General features: G+C 43.1%; 1 protein-coding gene across 2 annotated transcripts; it reads left to right on the forward strand.

Annotated features, from left to right (window-relative positions):
* The first annotated feature begins 220 nt into the window (after window positions 1-220).
* Window positions 221-14,706, forward strand: nars1 (asparaginyl-tRNA synthetase 1). 2 transcript variants are annotated; one of them, XM_077542661.1, is made up of 15 exons: window positions 221-400; window positions 3,264-3,346; window positions 3,744-3,809; window positions 4,459-4,551; window positions 4,636-4,725; window positions 4,881-4,959; window positions 5,047-5,117; window positions 5,299-5,385; window positions 5,874-6,095; window positions 7,796-7,995; window positions 8,260-8,395; window positions 8,493-8,606; window positions 13,016-13,147; window positions 13,650-13,781; window positions 13,863-14,706. In XM_077542661.1, the coding sequence occupies exons 1-15, from the start codon at window positions 379-381 to the stop codon at window positions 13,992-13,994; spliced, it is 1,659 nt and encodes a 552-aa protein (XP_077398787.1). In that variant the 5' UTR covers window positions 221-378; the 3' UTR covers window positions 13,995-14,706. The 2 variants fall into 2 exon arrangements, with proteins under 2 accessions (XP_077398787.1, XP_077398786.1); XM_077542660.1 differs by having other exon boundaries at window positions 222-421.
* The last annotated feature ends 677 nt before the right edge of the window (window positions 14,707-15,383 follow it).

The following is a 15,383-nucleotide window of genomic DNA, read 5'->3' on the forward strand; positions in this document are numbered from 1 at the left end:
TAAGTACAACTCAACATGTAATTTAATAACATGTAACATACTGTACCGTGTACGCTGTATTTAAAACGAAACCAAAAAAACAAGTTCATTTATGAGAAAAAGGGTGTTTCAAATGATCATGCTTACAATAGAATTCCACCAATTGAATTTGCGGGTATTGAATCTCCGTTGAAACAGTCCAATGGGTGACAGTATTCTTCGGCTCACAGCGGAAGAAGTTCCTTGGGTTTTAGCGTATGCGGTAGGAACAGTGTGTGTACGTGTAGGGCTACATGTCAAGCACTGCAGCAGGACCGATACAGCACCGGCACTTGCATCTTGCCTTGTGTGTTTTACGAAATCATTTCGTGAGCGGACTACAACAGCGCCTGGACTGATATGGCGACAGATATAACTAAAGGTGTGGACCAAGTGTCTGTTGGTAAGGAAGAAAACAATGAAAATGTACGTGCTAAGTATATTAGCCACCTAGCTTCTGATGACATGTGTACAGTACCAATTGCATCAGTCACAGGTATGCTAGCAGTTAGCATGCTAGTAATTCCCGAATTCTCAGATTCACCTATGTTTTAGCTAATTTACGAAGCATTAACGTATTACATGGTGAAGATAAAACGGACGTGTGAAAATGAAGTCATTGTAGCGTAATTGTAACCGTCACAGCTGTCATTTTGCTACACTGAATGTATTGTTGCGTCAGTCAATTACGTTCACTTATCGTCAGGACATAATTTAAATAAAACCTGTATAATAAACGTCATTAGTTGTCAACTGTAGTGTAAATCATTGTGTTTTGTGTAGATTGAATGAATAGAAGAGACGAATATTGTGCATTGCCCATTATTATTATTATTATTTTACATTTGGGAACAACATCATGAAAGCTAACAGTTTGTGATTTATTATTCAATAGATCAAATTGTTGTTGCACTCAATTGTTCGTTTGTGGGCTTAATTCGGGCTGATGCAGTATCTAAACCGAAAATGATCTCATATAGTGCTACCAAATTCAAGATTATTATAAGATTTTTTTTTTTTTTAAAGTGTGATTAAAAATAAATTTTCTTTCATGTCATCTGACCGGAATGACCAAATCCGACACAGTGGCTACCAGCAATAATCCATTTATGTTAAACTTTAAAGGAGAGTGAAACATAAAATAATAATAAATATATAAATAAATATGGCTCACACTTTATTCATTACATTAGTACATTATTATATTCCTTATATTGATAAGTTGATTGATATATATATATATATATATATATATATATACATATACACATACATATTTCATGTTTGTCCACTTAAGATGTGTTAATTTGGACAAGAGATTTTTGTTATTTTAGACAAAATTTTGCAGAGGCCACTAATGGTAGTCAATCAGTGAATTTAGCTTGTAAGTTTTAGTGTGTCAATTCAAAATAATAGTTATTGTCATGTTATTAATTGATTAACTTCAGCCATGTGCTTTTATTGCTCTCTATATCAAAACTTCAAAGGAAGCAAGTGCCTGAAACTTCTTTCGGACGACGGTTGTATTGTGTAATGCCTCATATGTGACTTCTTATTTTGTTCACCTTTCAAGGAGGTATCATTAAATACAGGTTAAAAAAAAAAAAAAACTTTCCAAAATATATGATTCTGCTTCCCTGCACATAAAAAAAACCTGCTCCTTTTCTTCACCAAAGCATACATTCAATAACAAGAATAGAGACAATCTCACACACACACTGTACAGTATATGCTAATTACATCAGTGTACGTGATGTAGGGTTGCTGAATATCAGTACCACCAATTGAATTATTGGGTATTGAATCGACTTAGAACAATGTCCAATGAGCGTACGACTTTTATAGCCCACAGAGAAAAGGACGTCCTTATTTAGATTGCAGCAAATGTAGCAAAACCAGTGTGTAGAGCTATTAGTCAAGCACTACAACAGGACCAAGCACAGCCGGTAGACTTGCCTCTTGCATTTTTTATTTTTATATAATTTCGTCAGCGGACTGCAAAAGCGCCGATATGGCAACAGATGTAAGCACAGATGTGGACCAAGTGGCTGATGGTAAGTAAGAAAATCATTGAAAGTCTCTAGGCTAAATACCGGTATGTCAGTCGCCTCACTTCTGGTGAAATGCAGTACCTTACCAATTGCATCAGTCGCAGACATGCTCACAGTTAGCATAATAGTAATTCCCAAGCTCTCAGACTGACTAATTTGCGCTGAATTAACGTACTGCTCAAAATAGTGTTGTATTAATGTTAGTGTTGTAATATAATTAAATAAATAGCCGAATGGTAACCCATTGCAGCTGTTATTTTGCCGCACTGGATCTACTGCTACATCAGTGAATTATGTTCGCGTATCACAATTTAATTGTTCTCACAATTTCTGTAAAAAAAAAGACATTTGCTATCACCTGTAGTATAAATCATACACTCAATGTTTTATGTAGTGACTGTGCTGCAATAAAAAAAAAAAGCAATAAAAAAAAAATAGTGCATTCGTGTAATGGCGCTAAGTTTTTTCTTCCAAATTTATTGTTACGCCAGGTGCAACATTCAATGTAAAATGATAAGACTAATAATAATCATTTAAGATAACAGTTTGTGATTTCTTCATTTCATTGCTGTAAGATCCAATGCATTTAAGGGTTTTACAACCTTTTATACTGGTCTGTATTATGGATTTATTAGTGCTTTAACTATTCAGATTGAAACCGAAAATAGCAGTACCCTTCCTTATTTTTGTTCTGATATGCTTGAGCCTTTATTGTCCATCAAATTGAAACCTTACTCCCTTGCTTAACCTATTTCCTTATCAAGGCCACTTATTAGGGCCTCAATAAATCAATACAGCCGAGATCCAGGTGCATTTGGGTATTGTGCTGTATGTAACAAAAGAGTATTGAAAAACCACAAGTGACAAAATTTATGAAATACAATACAAATATGTCTTTGTAATGTCAGAAACATGATGCGCCCCTTCCAACTCGCAGAATTTGAGCCTCTAATCCAGATACGGCAACACATTAATTACACCAGGTACTCTTTCCTCCTGATTCAGGCTTATTTCTCTGCAGTAACATCCTGTGTGGAAAAATAGTCACTTCACAATCCTGCGATATAAGTGAAAATAAGCGAATAACCTGTGACTATTAAAAAACACGTAATAGGGAAGCTGCAGAAAGTGACCAGTCATATGGAGATGACTAAGTGTATTAACCATCAATCTACTGTACTTGTGTACCCCCAGGGGAAGTGTATGTGTCGGACAAATGTGGCAACGACCAGGATGGAGATGGGTCCGAGCAGAAACCCTTCAAGACACCTCTCAAGGTAAGCACAGTACAGGCAATGTTTCAAGTTGCATTTTTTTTTACATTCACAGCTGTGATTCAAGTGTAAAAATAGTTCACTGCTATTATTACAGAGTCATGAAAAAAATATTAACTCAAATTCAAATACCACAAAACACTGATCTGAATTAAGAACTCACAAGGTCAAGCTATCCCCCAAACATCCTCAACCTTTGATGCTGACTGAACTGAACGCCATTGAGGTCACGCTCACACCATGTGCATCCATCGATATGACTCAAAATAAACTCCAAAGTTTTGTATTAAGTTTTCACTCCTATTTTTTTAACTAGTTAATTAAAAAAAAAAAATCCAAGAATGTTGGTGATATTTTCACCCTGATATCTGATGATTGTGTTTTTGATTTACCTTCACAGGCTCTGCTCTTCATTGGCAAAGAACCATTCCCTACAATCTACGTAGACTCACAGAAAGAGGAAGAGGTAGCAGGATTTTTTGTTTTGTTTCACATTTACTTAGTAACATAACTATGAGATTCATTTTTCAAAAATCATTTCCAGTTTAATACATTTTGTAGAAACTTTATTTGGATGTACGCCGTCATTGTTATTAACGTCGCAACGCATTCAGTGCGTAGTGACGTAGAATGGCGACTGTATATCAACACAAAAATGTTCTTTGCAATATGTTCTATATGCCCCCACTAGTGAATACATGATATTCTCATTAATATTGCATTTATGGAAAAATAATTAACCAGATTAATCCATCTGTTTTCATTCTTTCTCATGGGGCAGACATTTTGCAAGCACTACGTTGTCAATTTCAAACACTAAGAGGATGTTCTCCACCCCAACACGTTTAAGAAAATAAATAAATAAAACACTGGCTCCACTCTACCTACCTGCAACTACGTACGCCACACTCTGGTCTGTTCATATTCTTTGGTATTTTACGGCAGAGTGCATCATGAACTTTGTTGCAAGCACATTTAATTTGCGATTATTATTGATATTATTTTGGTATCTTTATATCGTGCATTACTTTACAAGATTTGCACATTATTAAGAATCGTATATAACCATTTGTAGTAAATTTCAATGTTTTTGATATCTTGTTTGTTTCTGTCAGCGTTGGGCAGTGATCTCCAAGACGCAGATGAAGAATGCAAAGAAAGCTTTTAACCGTGAACAGGCCAAGAATGAGTCCAAAGAAAAAAAAGAGGTGTGTATATTGGTTGCTACTTTTGTTGTTGTTTTCTTCATCAGTCTGACTGTTTTGTTTTTTTGATGTATGTTTGTTTTACAGGCGGAAGATACTGAAAGGAGAGAGAAGAACCTGGAAGAAGCCAAGAAAATAATTATTGAAAAGGACGCCAGTTTGCCCAATCCGGAGACGGTTCGTCTTTGGGTTTATTGTTGTTTAATCCTCAGTCATTTTGATGAATGGAATGTTGATATAAGCAACAACTTTAATGTCAGAACGGGAGTCATTTGGCAGTGTTGATATCCTCCAATTTCCCTTGAGCTTTCCCTTCTTCTTGTATTTTGCAGGTAAAAATCAATGCTCTGGAACCAAAGAGAGGTCAGAGAGTCAAAGTGTTTGGATGGGTTCATCGCCTTAGGCGACAAGGTTGGCAGACTTCAAATCACACATAGATGGATATTTACTACTCTCCAAAAAGTTGACCCATTTTAATTGAATTGTTTTTGTCTACAGGGAAAAATTTGATGTTTCTTGTGTTGAGAGATGGAACGGGTTTCCTGCAGTGTGTGCTGTCTGATAAACTGGTAAAATTAACCCTTTATGACCTTTTTTGAAAATATTGAAATTGTCCATTGACTGACATCACTCATAAAATATATTGTTCTCCTGTGTAGTTATTGTTTTACTCACTTTCGCAGTATTTAATTTTTTTTAATGTTTGTGTATTAACGTCTACCAACTGACTGTTCTTGTTCTTGTCTCCAGTGCCAGTGCTATAATGGCTTATTGTTATCCACGGAGAGCAGTGTAGCACTTTATGGGACCGTGACGCAAGTTCCTGAAGGAAAACAGGTGAACACGCCCGCTTATCATGCACACAAACCCAAAATGCTTACATATTTTGCACGTTTCAATAAAGTCATTTATTCAAAATGATTATATATTACATGTATTTTTTTTTCACTATGTAAAACTATCGACAGTGTTCCCATACACTGATGGGCCGATGGCGACTGCACATTGCATTACCATGACGACTATGGGTAGTTCTTGGGGTAGCTGCACTTTGTGTGCTACTTATCAGATGCTAATTCTATTGGCTACTGCAAATCTGTGCATCAGTTTTTTTTTTAATGGAGCTCTGCTTACGTTTTTGTATCGCCATAGTGTTTCAGACAGCCGCAGTGCAGGGGACTGATCCACCTCTGGATATTGGCTCAGCCTGGCTGCCGAGTTACTGAAACTTGTTGTGGGCGTGGCTATTGTGTAAATTAGTGGAATTGTGCTGACATAGTAAAATTCAGAAACGGCCTTTTCCCAAGTTTCTATTACTCTCCTAGGCGCCAGGAGGTCATGAACTCCACTGCGACTTCTGGGAGCTGATTGGCCTGGCGCCAGCAGGCGGGGCCGACAACATCCTGAATGAAGAGTCTGACGTGGACGTCCAGCTTAACAACCGTCACATGATGATCAGAGGAGAGAACGTGTCCAAGGTCCTCAGAGTCCGATCCACGGTCACGCAGTGCTTCAGGGAGCACTTCTTCAGCCGTGGCTACTACGAGGTGAAGCACAACTTCAAAAGGGCATCTTAGTTTACTACCTGCTAATGCAGGACCAGCTGGAGGGTTAAGCCTGGATGGCAATTTTTAACATTTCAAACAATTTTCAAAATGTGGGGAAAAAATAGGCAGCTGCTTCTGTTTTTATTTCCGGCTTCAGCACGAGCTATTATACTACTTCTCTACTACCTTTTTTCTAGACCGATACCAGTGCGAGCACCCATCTCTTTAGTCAGTGATACCATGCGTGCTTTTGAGATATAAAAATCCCCCTCCCCAAAATAATTTTAAAAGATGACCTATATATATCCCAATATAGCATTTTTCCTTAAAATTGCCTGAAATTAACGGCAATTTTATATTGTTCTCATTTCTAGTTCTTGATCATACAACAGCCACAATAGGGTAGCTGATAAAGGGATTGGTACTCACCAATCCCTAATATTAAGGACGTTTAACATTAATAATTATTTTCCAAGCACATTTGGGAGAAAAACACACTCTTAACAGATGCCAGGCTTGCTGGAGGATTGATCAGTATCACCTGATTATCTGGTCTGTGTTGACTTATAGCAAAAATGGGGAATCGGGTTCAAAATCGGTCCGACAATTGATATGCGTGTACTCGGCTTTAATTTACCAAATCAATGGCTTACTTGTTACTCCGTAGCAAAGGGGATCATATTTATTCTATTAGTCTTCTTCATATTGTCGCTGCTATGTGAAAAACACTTACGTCCATTTTTATCACTTTTTTACATTTATATGTTTTTGGAAATCTAAAAAATGGACATAAGTGTTTTCACATAGCAAGGACAATATCTGGATTTTCTTAAAAATGATTTCCAATCCGCTGTGCTCTCATTGCAATGTGTGTTTTAAATGTGCTTTCTTCAACTTGCTGATCGTTTTTTCTTTCTTCTTTTTTTGACTGTGATCGATGTGCTGCATTCAGGAACTGGAATTTTTTACAAAAATGCTACACTGTATTGGGATATATAAGTCTTTCTGTCTTTTTTTTTTGTGGTGGGGCTTGGGGGCAGAATTTCATGTATCAAAAGTGCAAGTGTTATCGGTAGTTGGTATCGCACTACGATCGGGCTGGGGGGAAAAATTGGTATCAAACATCCCTACTAAAAGTATAGTCTAAACAGTTAAAGGGGAAGTCGACCCCACAATTTTTTTTTTTTTTACAGTAATATGTTTTATGCAGCCCCACTGGCCTAAATACGATATTCTGAAGCAAGAATTATGAAGCAAAATCCAGCCTTTTTTAAATTTAAATCCATCTCAGGGGGCGGCCATTTTGCCACTTGCTGTGGACTGAAGATGACATCACAGTTCCCCAAGGTCTCAGGCCACGACCAATCACAGCTCACCTGTTTTCTGTAGCTGTGCTTTGATTGGTCTTTGCTGAGCCCTGAGCAACTGATGCCATTTTCACTCAACAGCAAGTGGCAAAATGGCCGCCCCCTGAGATGGATTAAAAAAAAAGGCTGGATTTTGCTTCATAATTCTTATTCCACAAATGTAATATTAATCAGAATGTCATGTTTAGGCTCGTGAGGTCCCATATAAGAAATGTTTATGGTTCATCTGTATTATGTACTGGATGAGGGGATCTCAGCTATTTGCGTAGGCAAACCCAGACGCTGCCTTTCATCGGCCACACACTTAATCAAGAATTCTTGTTTCCTGTGTAGGTTTTTCCTCCGACTTTGGTGCAGACTCAGGTGGAGGGCGGCTCCACGCTGTTTAACCTCAACTACTTTGGCGAGCAGGCGTACCTGACGCAGTCTTCCCAGCTTTACCTGGAGACGTGCATCCCTGCGCTGGGCGACAATTTCTGCATTGCTCAGTCATACCGAGCTGAGCAGTCGCGCACCCGCAGGCATCTCTCAGAGTGAGCACGCCAGTCAATCTACTCTCTAGCCAAGCAAAACAAATGCGACTAGTTTACCGTACAGTGCGTCCACATTCTTCAGTGAGTAACCTTAAGGTGAACCCAGACACGCAGCCAAGTTAGTCACTAGTAGTTGTTGTCCGCTAATTTCTGAGTTTACGGTACAGCACCAGCTGGCTTTGTACTAGCATGCAAAGCAAAATGGTGTCTGTGTGAAGTGGATGCCTCTTTTATGATGTATCGTCTCCATTATTTTCTGCACAGGTACACTCACGTTGAAGCCGAGTGTCCCTTCATAACCTTTGAGGATCTGCTGAACAGACTGGAGGATTTGGTGTGCGATGTTGTGGACCGAGTGCTAAAATCCCCTGCGGCGGAACTGCTCTATGACATCAACCCGGTACCAAACGAGATCCACTGGGGTGGTTTGGTGGAGTTTGGGAATTGCATTCTGAATTTGACATTTTATTTACAGATAATGTATTCATATGTTTCAGGACTTCAAACCTCCTAAAAGGCCGTTCAAGAGGATGAACTACTCTGATGCCATCGAGTGGCTCAAAGAACATGACGTCAAGAAGGATGATGGAACCTACTATGAGTTTGGAGAGGTGAGCATGACGCAAACGTTTATTTGAATATTTTTCTCGTGGCATCATAAATCCTATGTGAAGTCTGTAATTCACAATGCGTGACTATAATATGGTAGGAACTTGGTGATAGTTTTTTAGTAGGGTTGGGTATCGATTCTAATTTCCTCTATCAATTTGATTTTGATTCACAAGAGTTCAGTTCCGTTCGATTTCAATTTCTTCCGATTCAATTCACTGCAGTTCAATCCGATATTGATTCATTATGGAGCATCAATCGCTCTTAAATGTTAACGAGATGCTAAAAACTGCCCACATTTTAAATTCCAATGTAAATTTTGTGGAGGCAGTAAGCGGTCAAATGATTTAGTTTATTAATGAAAGTAACACGTGTTGTAATCACTATAGTGTTACACAAACATTGACATCAGCAAAGATGAGATGAAGATATTTTCATAATTAAAATTCAATAGTTAAAAAGATTTTTGAATTATCAGGTCTTTCACAAATGTATGATAATACTTTTAAATACATTAGTAAATAGTAAATTTCAAGAAAACAGTCCGTCCGTCCGTCCGTCTTCTTCCGCTTATCCGGGGTCGGGTCGCGGGGGCAGCAGCTTTAGCAGGGAAGCCCAGACTTCCCTCTCCCCAGCCACTTCAGCCAGCTCATCTGACGGGACCCCAAGGCGTTCCCAGGACAGCCGAGAGACATAGTCTCTCCAGCGTGTCCTGGGTCGTCCCCGGGGCCTCCTGCCGGTAGGACATGCCTGGAACACCTCCCCAGGGAGGCGTCCAGGAGGCATCCGAACCAGATGCCCGAGCCACCTCAACTGGTTCCTCTCAACGTGGAGGAGCAGCGACTCGACGCTGAGTCCCTCTCGGATGACCGAGCTTCTCACCCTATCTCTAAGGGAGAGCCCGGCTACCCTGCGGAGGAAACTCATTTCGGCCGCTTGTATCCGGGATCTTATTCTTTCGGTCACGACCCACAGCTCGTGACCATAGGTGAGGGTAGGAACGTAGATCGACCGGTAAATCGAGAGCTTTGCCTTTCGGCTCAGCTCCTTCTTCACCACAACGGACCGATACAGCGTCCGCATCGCTGCAGACGCTGCACCGATCCGCCTGTCGATCTCCCGCTCTAACCTACCCCCACTCGTGAACAAGACCCCAAGATACTTGAACTCCTCCACTTGGGGCAGGACCTCCTCCCCGACCCGGAGAGGGCACTCCACCCTTTTCCGACTGAGGACCATGGTCTCGGATTTGGAGGTGCTGATCCTCATCCCAACCGCTTCACACTCGGCTGCGAACCGCTCCAGTGAGAGCTGGAGGTCACGGCTTGAAGAAGCCAACAGCACCACATCATCTGCAAAAAGCAGAGATGCAATGCTGAGGCCACCAAACCGGACCCCCTCAACGCCTCGGCTACGCCTAGAAATTCTGTCCATAAAAGTTATGAACAGAATCGGTGACAAAGGGCAACCTTGGCGGAGTCCAACCCTCACCGGAAACAAATTCGACTTACTGCCGGCAATGCGGACCAGACTCTGACATCGGTCGTACAGGGACCGAATGGCCCGTATCAGGGGGCTCGGTAACCCATACTCCCGAAGCACCCCCCACAGAACTCCCCGAGGTACACGGTCAAACGCCTTCTCCAAGTCCACAAAGCACATGTGGACTGGTTGGGCGAATTCCCACGCACCCTCGAGGATCCTGCTGAGGGTGTAGAGCTGGTCCACTGTTCCACGGCCGGGACGAAAACCACACTGCTCCTCCTGGATCCGAGATTCGACCTCCCGACGGACCCTCCTCTCCAGCACCCCTGAATAGACCTTACCTGGGAGGCTGAGGAGTGTGATCCCTCTAAAGTTGGAACACACCCTCCGGTCCCCCTTCTTAAAAAGGGGAACCACCACCCCGGTCTGCCAATCCAGAGGCACCGTCCCCGATGTCCACGCGATGCTGCAGAGACGTGTCAACCACGACAGCCCCACAACATCCAGAGCCTTCAGGAACTCCGGGCGGATCTCATCCACCACCGAGAAGCTTTCCAACCACCTCGGCGACTTCGACCCCAGAGATAGGGGAGCCCACCTCAGAGTCCCCAGACCCTGCTTCCTCAAAGGAAGGCGTGTTGGTGGAATTGAGGAGGTCTTCGAAGTACTCTCCCCACCGGTTCACGACGTCCCGAGTCGAGGTCAACAGCACTCTGTCTCCACTATACACAGTGTTAACGGTGCACTGCTTTCCTCTCCTGAGACGCCGGATGGTGGACCAGAATTTCCTCGAAGCCGTCCGGAAGTCGTTTTCCATGGCCTCACCGAACTCCTCCCATGCCCGAGTTTTTGCCTCAGCGACCGCCAAAGCCGCATTCCGCTTGGCCAGCCGGTACCCGTCAGCAGCCTCCGGAGTCCCACAGGCCAAAAAGGCCCGATAGGACTCCTTCTTCAGCTTGACGGCATCCCTTACCGCTGGTGTCCACCAGCGGGTTCGAGGATTGCCGCCACGACAGGCACCAACCACCTTACGGCCACAGCTCCGATCGGCCGCCTCAACAATTGAAGCGCGGAACATGGTCCACTCGGACTCAATGTCCCCCGCCTCCCCCGGGACAATGGAGAAGCTCTGCCGGAGATGGGCGTTGAAACTCTTTCTGACAGGGGATTCTGCCAGACGTTCCCAGCAGACCCTCACAGTACGTTTGGGCCTGCCTGGTCGGACCGGCATCTTACCCCGCCATCGGAGCCAACACACCACCAGGTGGTGATCAGTTGACAGCTCCGCCCCTCTCTTAACCCGAGTGTCCAACACATACGGCCGCAAGTCCGATGACACGACTACAAAGTCGATCATCGAACTACGGCCTAGGGTGTCCTGGTGCCAGGTGCACATATGGACACTCTTGTGCTTGAACATGGTGTTCGTTATGGACAGTCCGTGGCGAGCACAGAAGTCCAATAACAAAACACCACTCGGGTTTCGATCGGGGGGGCCATTCCTCCCAATCACGCCCCTCCAGGTCTCACTGTCATTACCCACGTGAGCGTTGAAGTCCCCCAGTAGAACGAGGGAGTCTCCAGGGGGTGCGCTCTCCAGCACACTCTCCAAGGACTCCAGAAAGGGTGGGTACTCTGAGCTGCTGTTCGGTGCATAAGCACAAACAACAGTCATGACCCGTCCCCCCACCCGAAGGCGGAGGGAGGCTACCCTCTCATTCACCGGGGTAAACCCCAACGTACAGGCGGCTAGCTGGGGGGCAATGAGTATGCCCACACCTGCTCTGCGCCTCTCACCGTGGGCAACTCCAGAGTGGAAGAGGGTCCAGCCCCTCTCGAGAGGATTGGTACCAGAACCCAAGCCGTGTGTGGAGGTGAGTCCGACTATATCTAGTCGGAACTTCTCAGCCTCGCACACCAGTTCGAGCTCCTTCCCTGTCAGAGAGGTGACATTCCATGTCCCCAGAGCTAGCTTCAGTAGCCGGGGGTCAGACCGCCAAGGCCCCCGCCTTTGGCTGCCACCCAACTCACTGCGCACCGACCCCTTTGGCCCCTTCCACCGGTGGTGAGCCCATGGGAAGGGGGACCCACGTTGCCTTTTCGGGCTGTGCCCGGCCGGTCCCCATGGGTATAGGCCCGGCCACCAGACGCTCGCCTTCGAGCCCCACCTCCAGGCCTAGCTCCAGAGGGGGGCCCCGGTGACCCGCGTCTGGGCAAGGGAAACGAAAATCCAAGGTTTGTACTCATCATTGGGGTCGTTTGAGCCATGCTTTGTCTGGTCCCTCACCTAGGACCTGTTTGCCTTGGGTGGCCCTACCAGGGGCATGAAGCCCCGGACAACATAGCTCCCAGGCTCATTGGGACACGCAAACCCCTCCACCACGATAAGGTGATGACTCACGGAGGGGTCAAACCGAAATCAAGAAAACAGTAAGATTTAAAAAATGGCCTTTAAAATTTCATTTTCTTATTAATTTATGGGAAAAAGATATTAAAATAATTAATTCATGGTTATATGGATCGAAATCGGGCTCGAAAAGGAAAAATCAGCAACTAATTGCTAATACATTCCACAAGATGGCTGCAATACACTGTATTAAGTTCCTTAATTCACTTACACGTTCACAAACAGTTGTTCCTGGGCAGCAAGATGGCGCCAAAGCAATGCTAATGTACTATATAACAGTTTTACCTGAATACTTAAATTGAGAATAGGCATGTTTTTCAGCAAATAATTCCCCAAGAAAATGGCCAAATATGTGCATTTACAAATGGCAAACTGAAAATTGGAGCAGTGCTTAACAAAATAAAATTCTACTCTCAAAATAATAATTCACTGAGATCACCCATGAATTCCTTTTTATACTAAATGTGTTATCCTCATAACCTTCTTATCATTTGTCTTTGCTGTTTTTGTGTCTGTCAGGACATCCCAGAGGCCCCCGAGAGGCTGATGACAGATGCCATCAACGAAACAATTCTCCTTTGTCGTTTCCCAGCCGAGATCAAATCCTTCTACATGCAGCGCTGCCCTGAGGACAGTCGGCTCACAGAGTCGGTAGGCGCCATTATTGATCGCGCTGGCCTCGATTCAAACTGCACTCAACTCTGCAAAGCCCACAAGATCCCTATTGGATCGAAAACTAAATTGTGCACCTTTCTGCTTATGCTGTATTGCGAGCTTAGTAGGGGGTCTTCTGTGCCTCTTCCTCTCTTAACTCTTTGACTGCCAACCGTTTTCAGAAAAGGGATGCTGTGGGTGCCAGCTGATTTAAGCATTTTGACTGATCTTTTAAGGTCCACAGAAAATTTTGTGTTTGGACTATGGAAGCACACATACTACCAAATGAAAGATTGAACTCTCATCTTTCATCAGCACAGCTGGCCATGGCTTTCCTCCACCCGTTTCCCAAAAAAAAACAAAAAAACATAGTTAACGTCTTAACGTTTTTGGCAGCCCTCATTTCGATTTTACTAAACGTTATTAAACGTGTTTGGCAGTCAAAGAGTTTAATCCCACTGACGGTGACAAGTGATATACCAATTTAACCGTCTTGCAGGTTGACGTTTTGATGCCAAATGTGGGTGAGATTGTAGGAGGTTCGATGCGTATCTGGGACGCCGAGGAGCTGTTTGAGGGCTACAAGAGGGAGGGCATCGACCCAACCCCGTACTACTGGTACACCGATCAGGTAACTGACCACTTTCTGGGTGACTTTTTGCCTACCTGCTTAATTGAGCATATACATTTCTTACTTACTTCTATGATTCAGAGGAAGTATGGCACATGTCCTCATGGTGGTTACGGCCTTGGCCTCGAGCGTTTCCTCACCTGGCTGCTGAACAGACACCACATCAGAGACGTCTGCCTTTACCCAAGATTCATCCAGCGCTGCCGGCCCTAAACACACTCACTCTAGGCCTCGCCTGAACCATCACATAAACGTCAATATTGAATCAATGTTCCAGTGTTTTTTCTGTTGCCGTCTTCATTACCGGTTCTCAAATTGAGACCCAATCACACCAAGTTGTCGTCCGTATGGTGCTCATCCACGCTTCTGATTGTGTCCCCCGCAATAGTGCAATCACGTTCGCTTAATCATGTCTACTTGTGCTGTCAACAACAAACGCATTTCCCCGTAATTGTGAAGTACTGAATGTGCTTGATGGTTTCCTGCCTTAATTGTCGTCTTTCTAGCTCGGTCTACGCTCGGGCTGAAGCTTTGCAATTATTCTACAATCGGCAACACGGCTCAAAGTGTTTTTTGTTTTTGTTTTTTTAGCAATTGCTCCTCATTTTCCTCTCCTGTCCAAATATCCAAGAAGGAAAAATTGGCAAGATTTTTGTGTGTCTTTGGATTGTTTACAGTGATGATGCTGATGTGTATTCACAGTTGGGAATAACTTCAAATCACTATAGTAACATTGGCAATTTTGTCGTGCTGAAGAACATTTGATTACTTTCTTGCAAGGAAATGAACAAAAGTCTGGGCTGCTACTGGTGAATCAAGTAATAACGGTTATGTATGTGGCATCAAATTTTTGTTGGGTTCTTTTTTGTGATCTGAGAAAATTGGAGTATACGGCACTTAAATAAAATGATGCAAACAAACACAACTGAGTAGTTTGGTGTGTTACTTATATAAATGATTTTCCTATCTGCATATGGATATATGAAAACACTAACAAAAAACGTCCTTTGGACTATTTGATTAAACTATGATAATATTATGACCATATAATTTGACTTTCTCTAAACTTGTGAATGCAAATGTACAATGGTTTCAATACTTTTTGCACAACTTGTGGTTTCTAACTAGGAACTGAAGGGCAAAATTCACAACGGGTGTTTCATCATGAAGGGACCACCAAAACATTTCCTGGTTCAGTTGGTGGCCAAACTGTCATTAGCAGTTTGCGGCAGATACAGAGACTGAAAGAGTCGCACAGAAAATTTGTATTAACAGAACACATTTTAGGCTTATTTTGAAATTTCACCCGAAAATCAAATTCTGTACAGTGCAGTATGCCTAACTGAGAGTAATGTATATGTTTCCTCCTGTAAATCTGGGACTAGATGGTGAAAGTCATAACTGAAATTCACGTTATGAATAACAATAACCAGTAGATGGCAGTAGACAATGAAAATGATGACGTAACAAGCGGTGTATGCGTGATGATCCGTTTCCACGTGGTATTAGACACAAGTTTGGACTTGTTTGGCATAAATGTTCTCTCTTTCACGTGGATGAGAGAGAGACTACAGAAAGAAGGCAGTGCTTCAAGTAGATCAA

The sequence above is a fragment of the Vanacampus margaritifer genome, chromosome 14 (genome assembly GCF_051991255.1).
Source record: "Vanacampus margaritifer isolate UIUO_Vmar chromosome 14, RoL_Vmar_1.0, whole genome shotgun sequence".
Lineage (NCBI taxonomy): Eukaryota > Metazoa > Chordata > Actinopteri > Syngnathiformes > Syngnathidae > Vanacampus > Vanacampus margaritifer.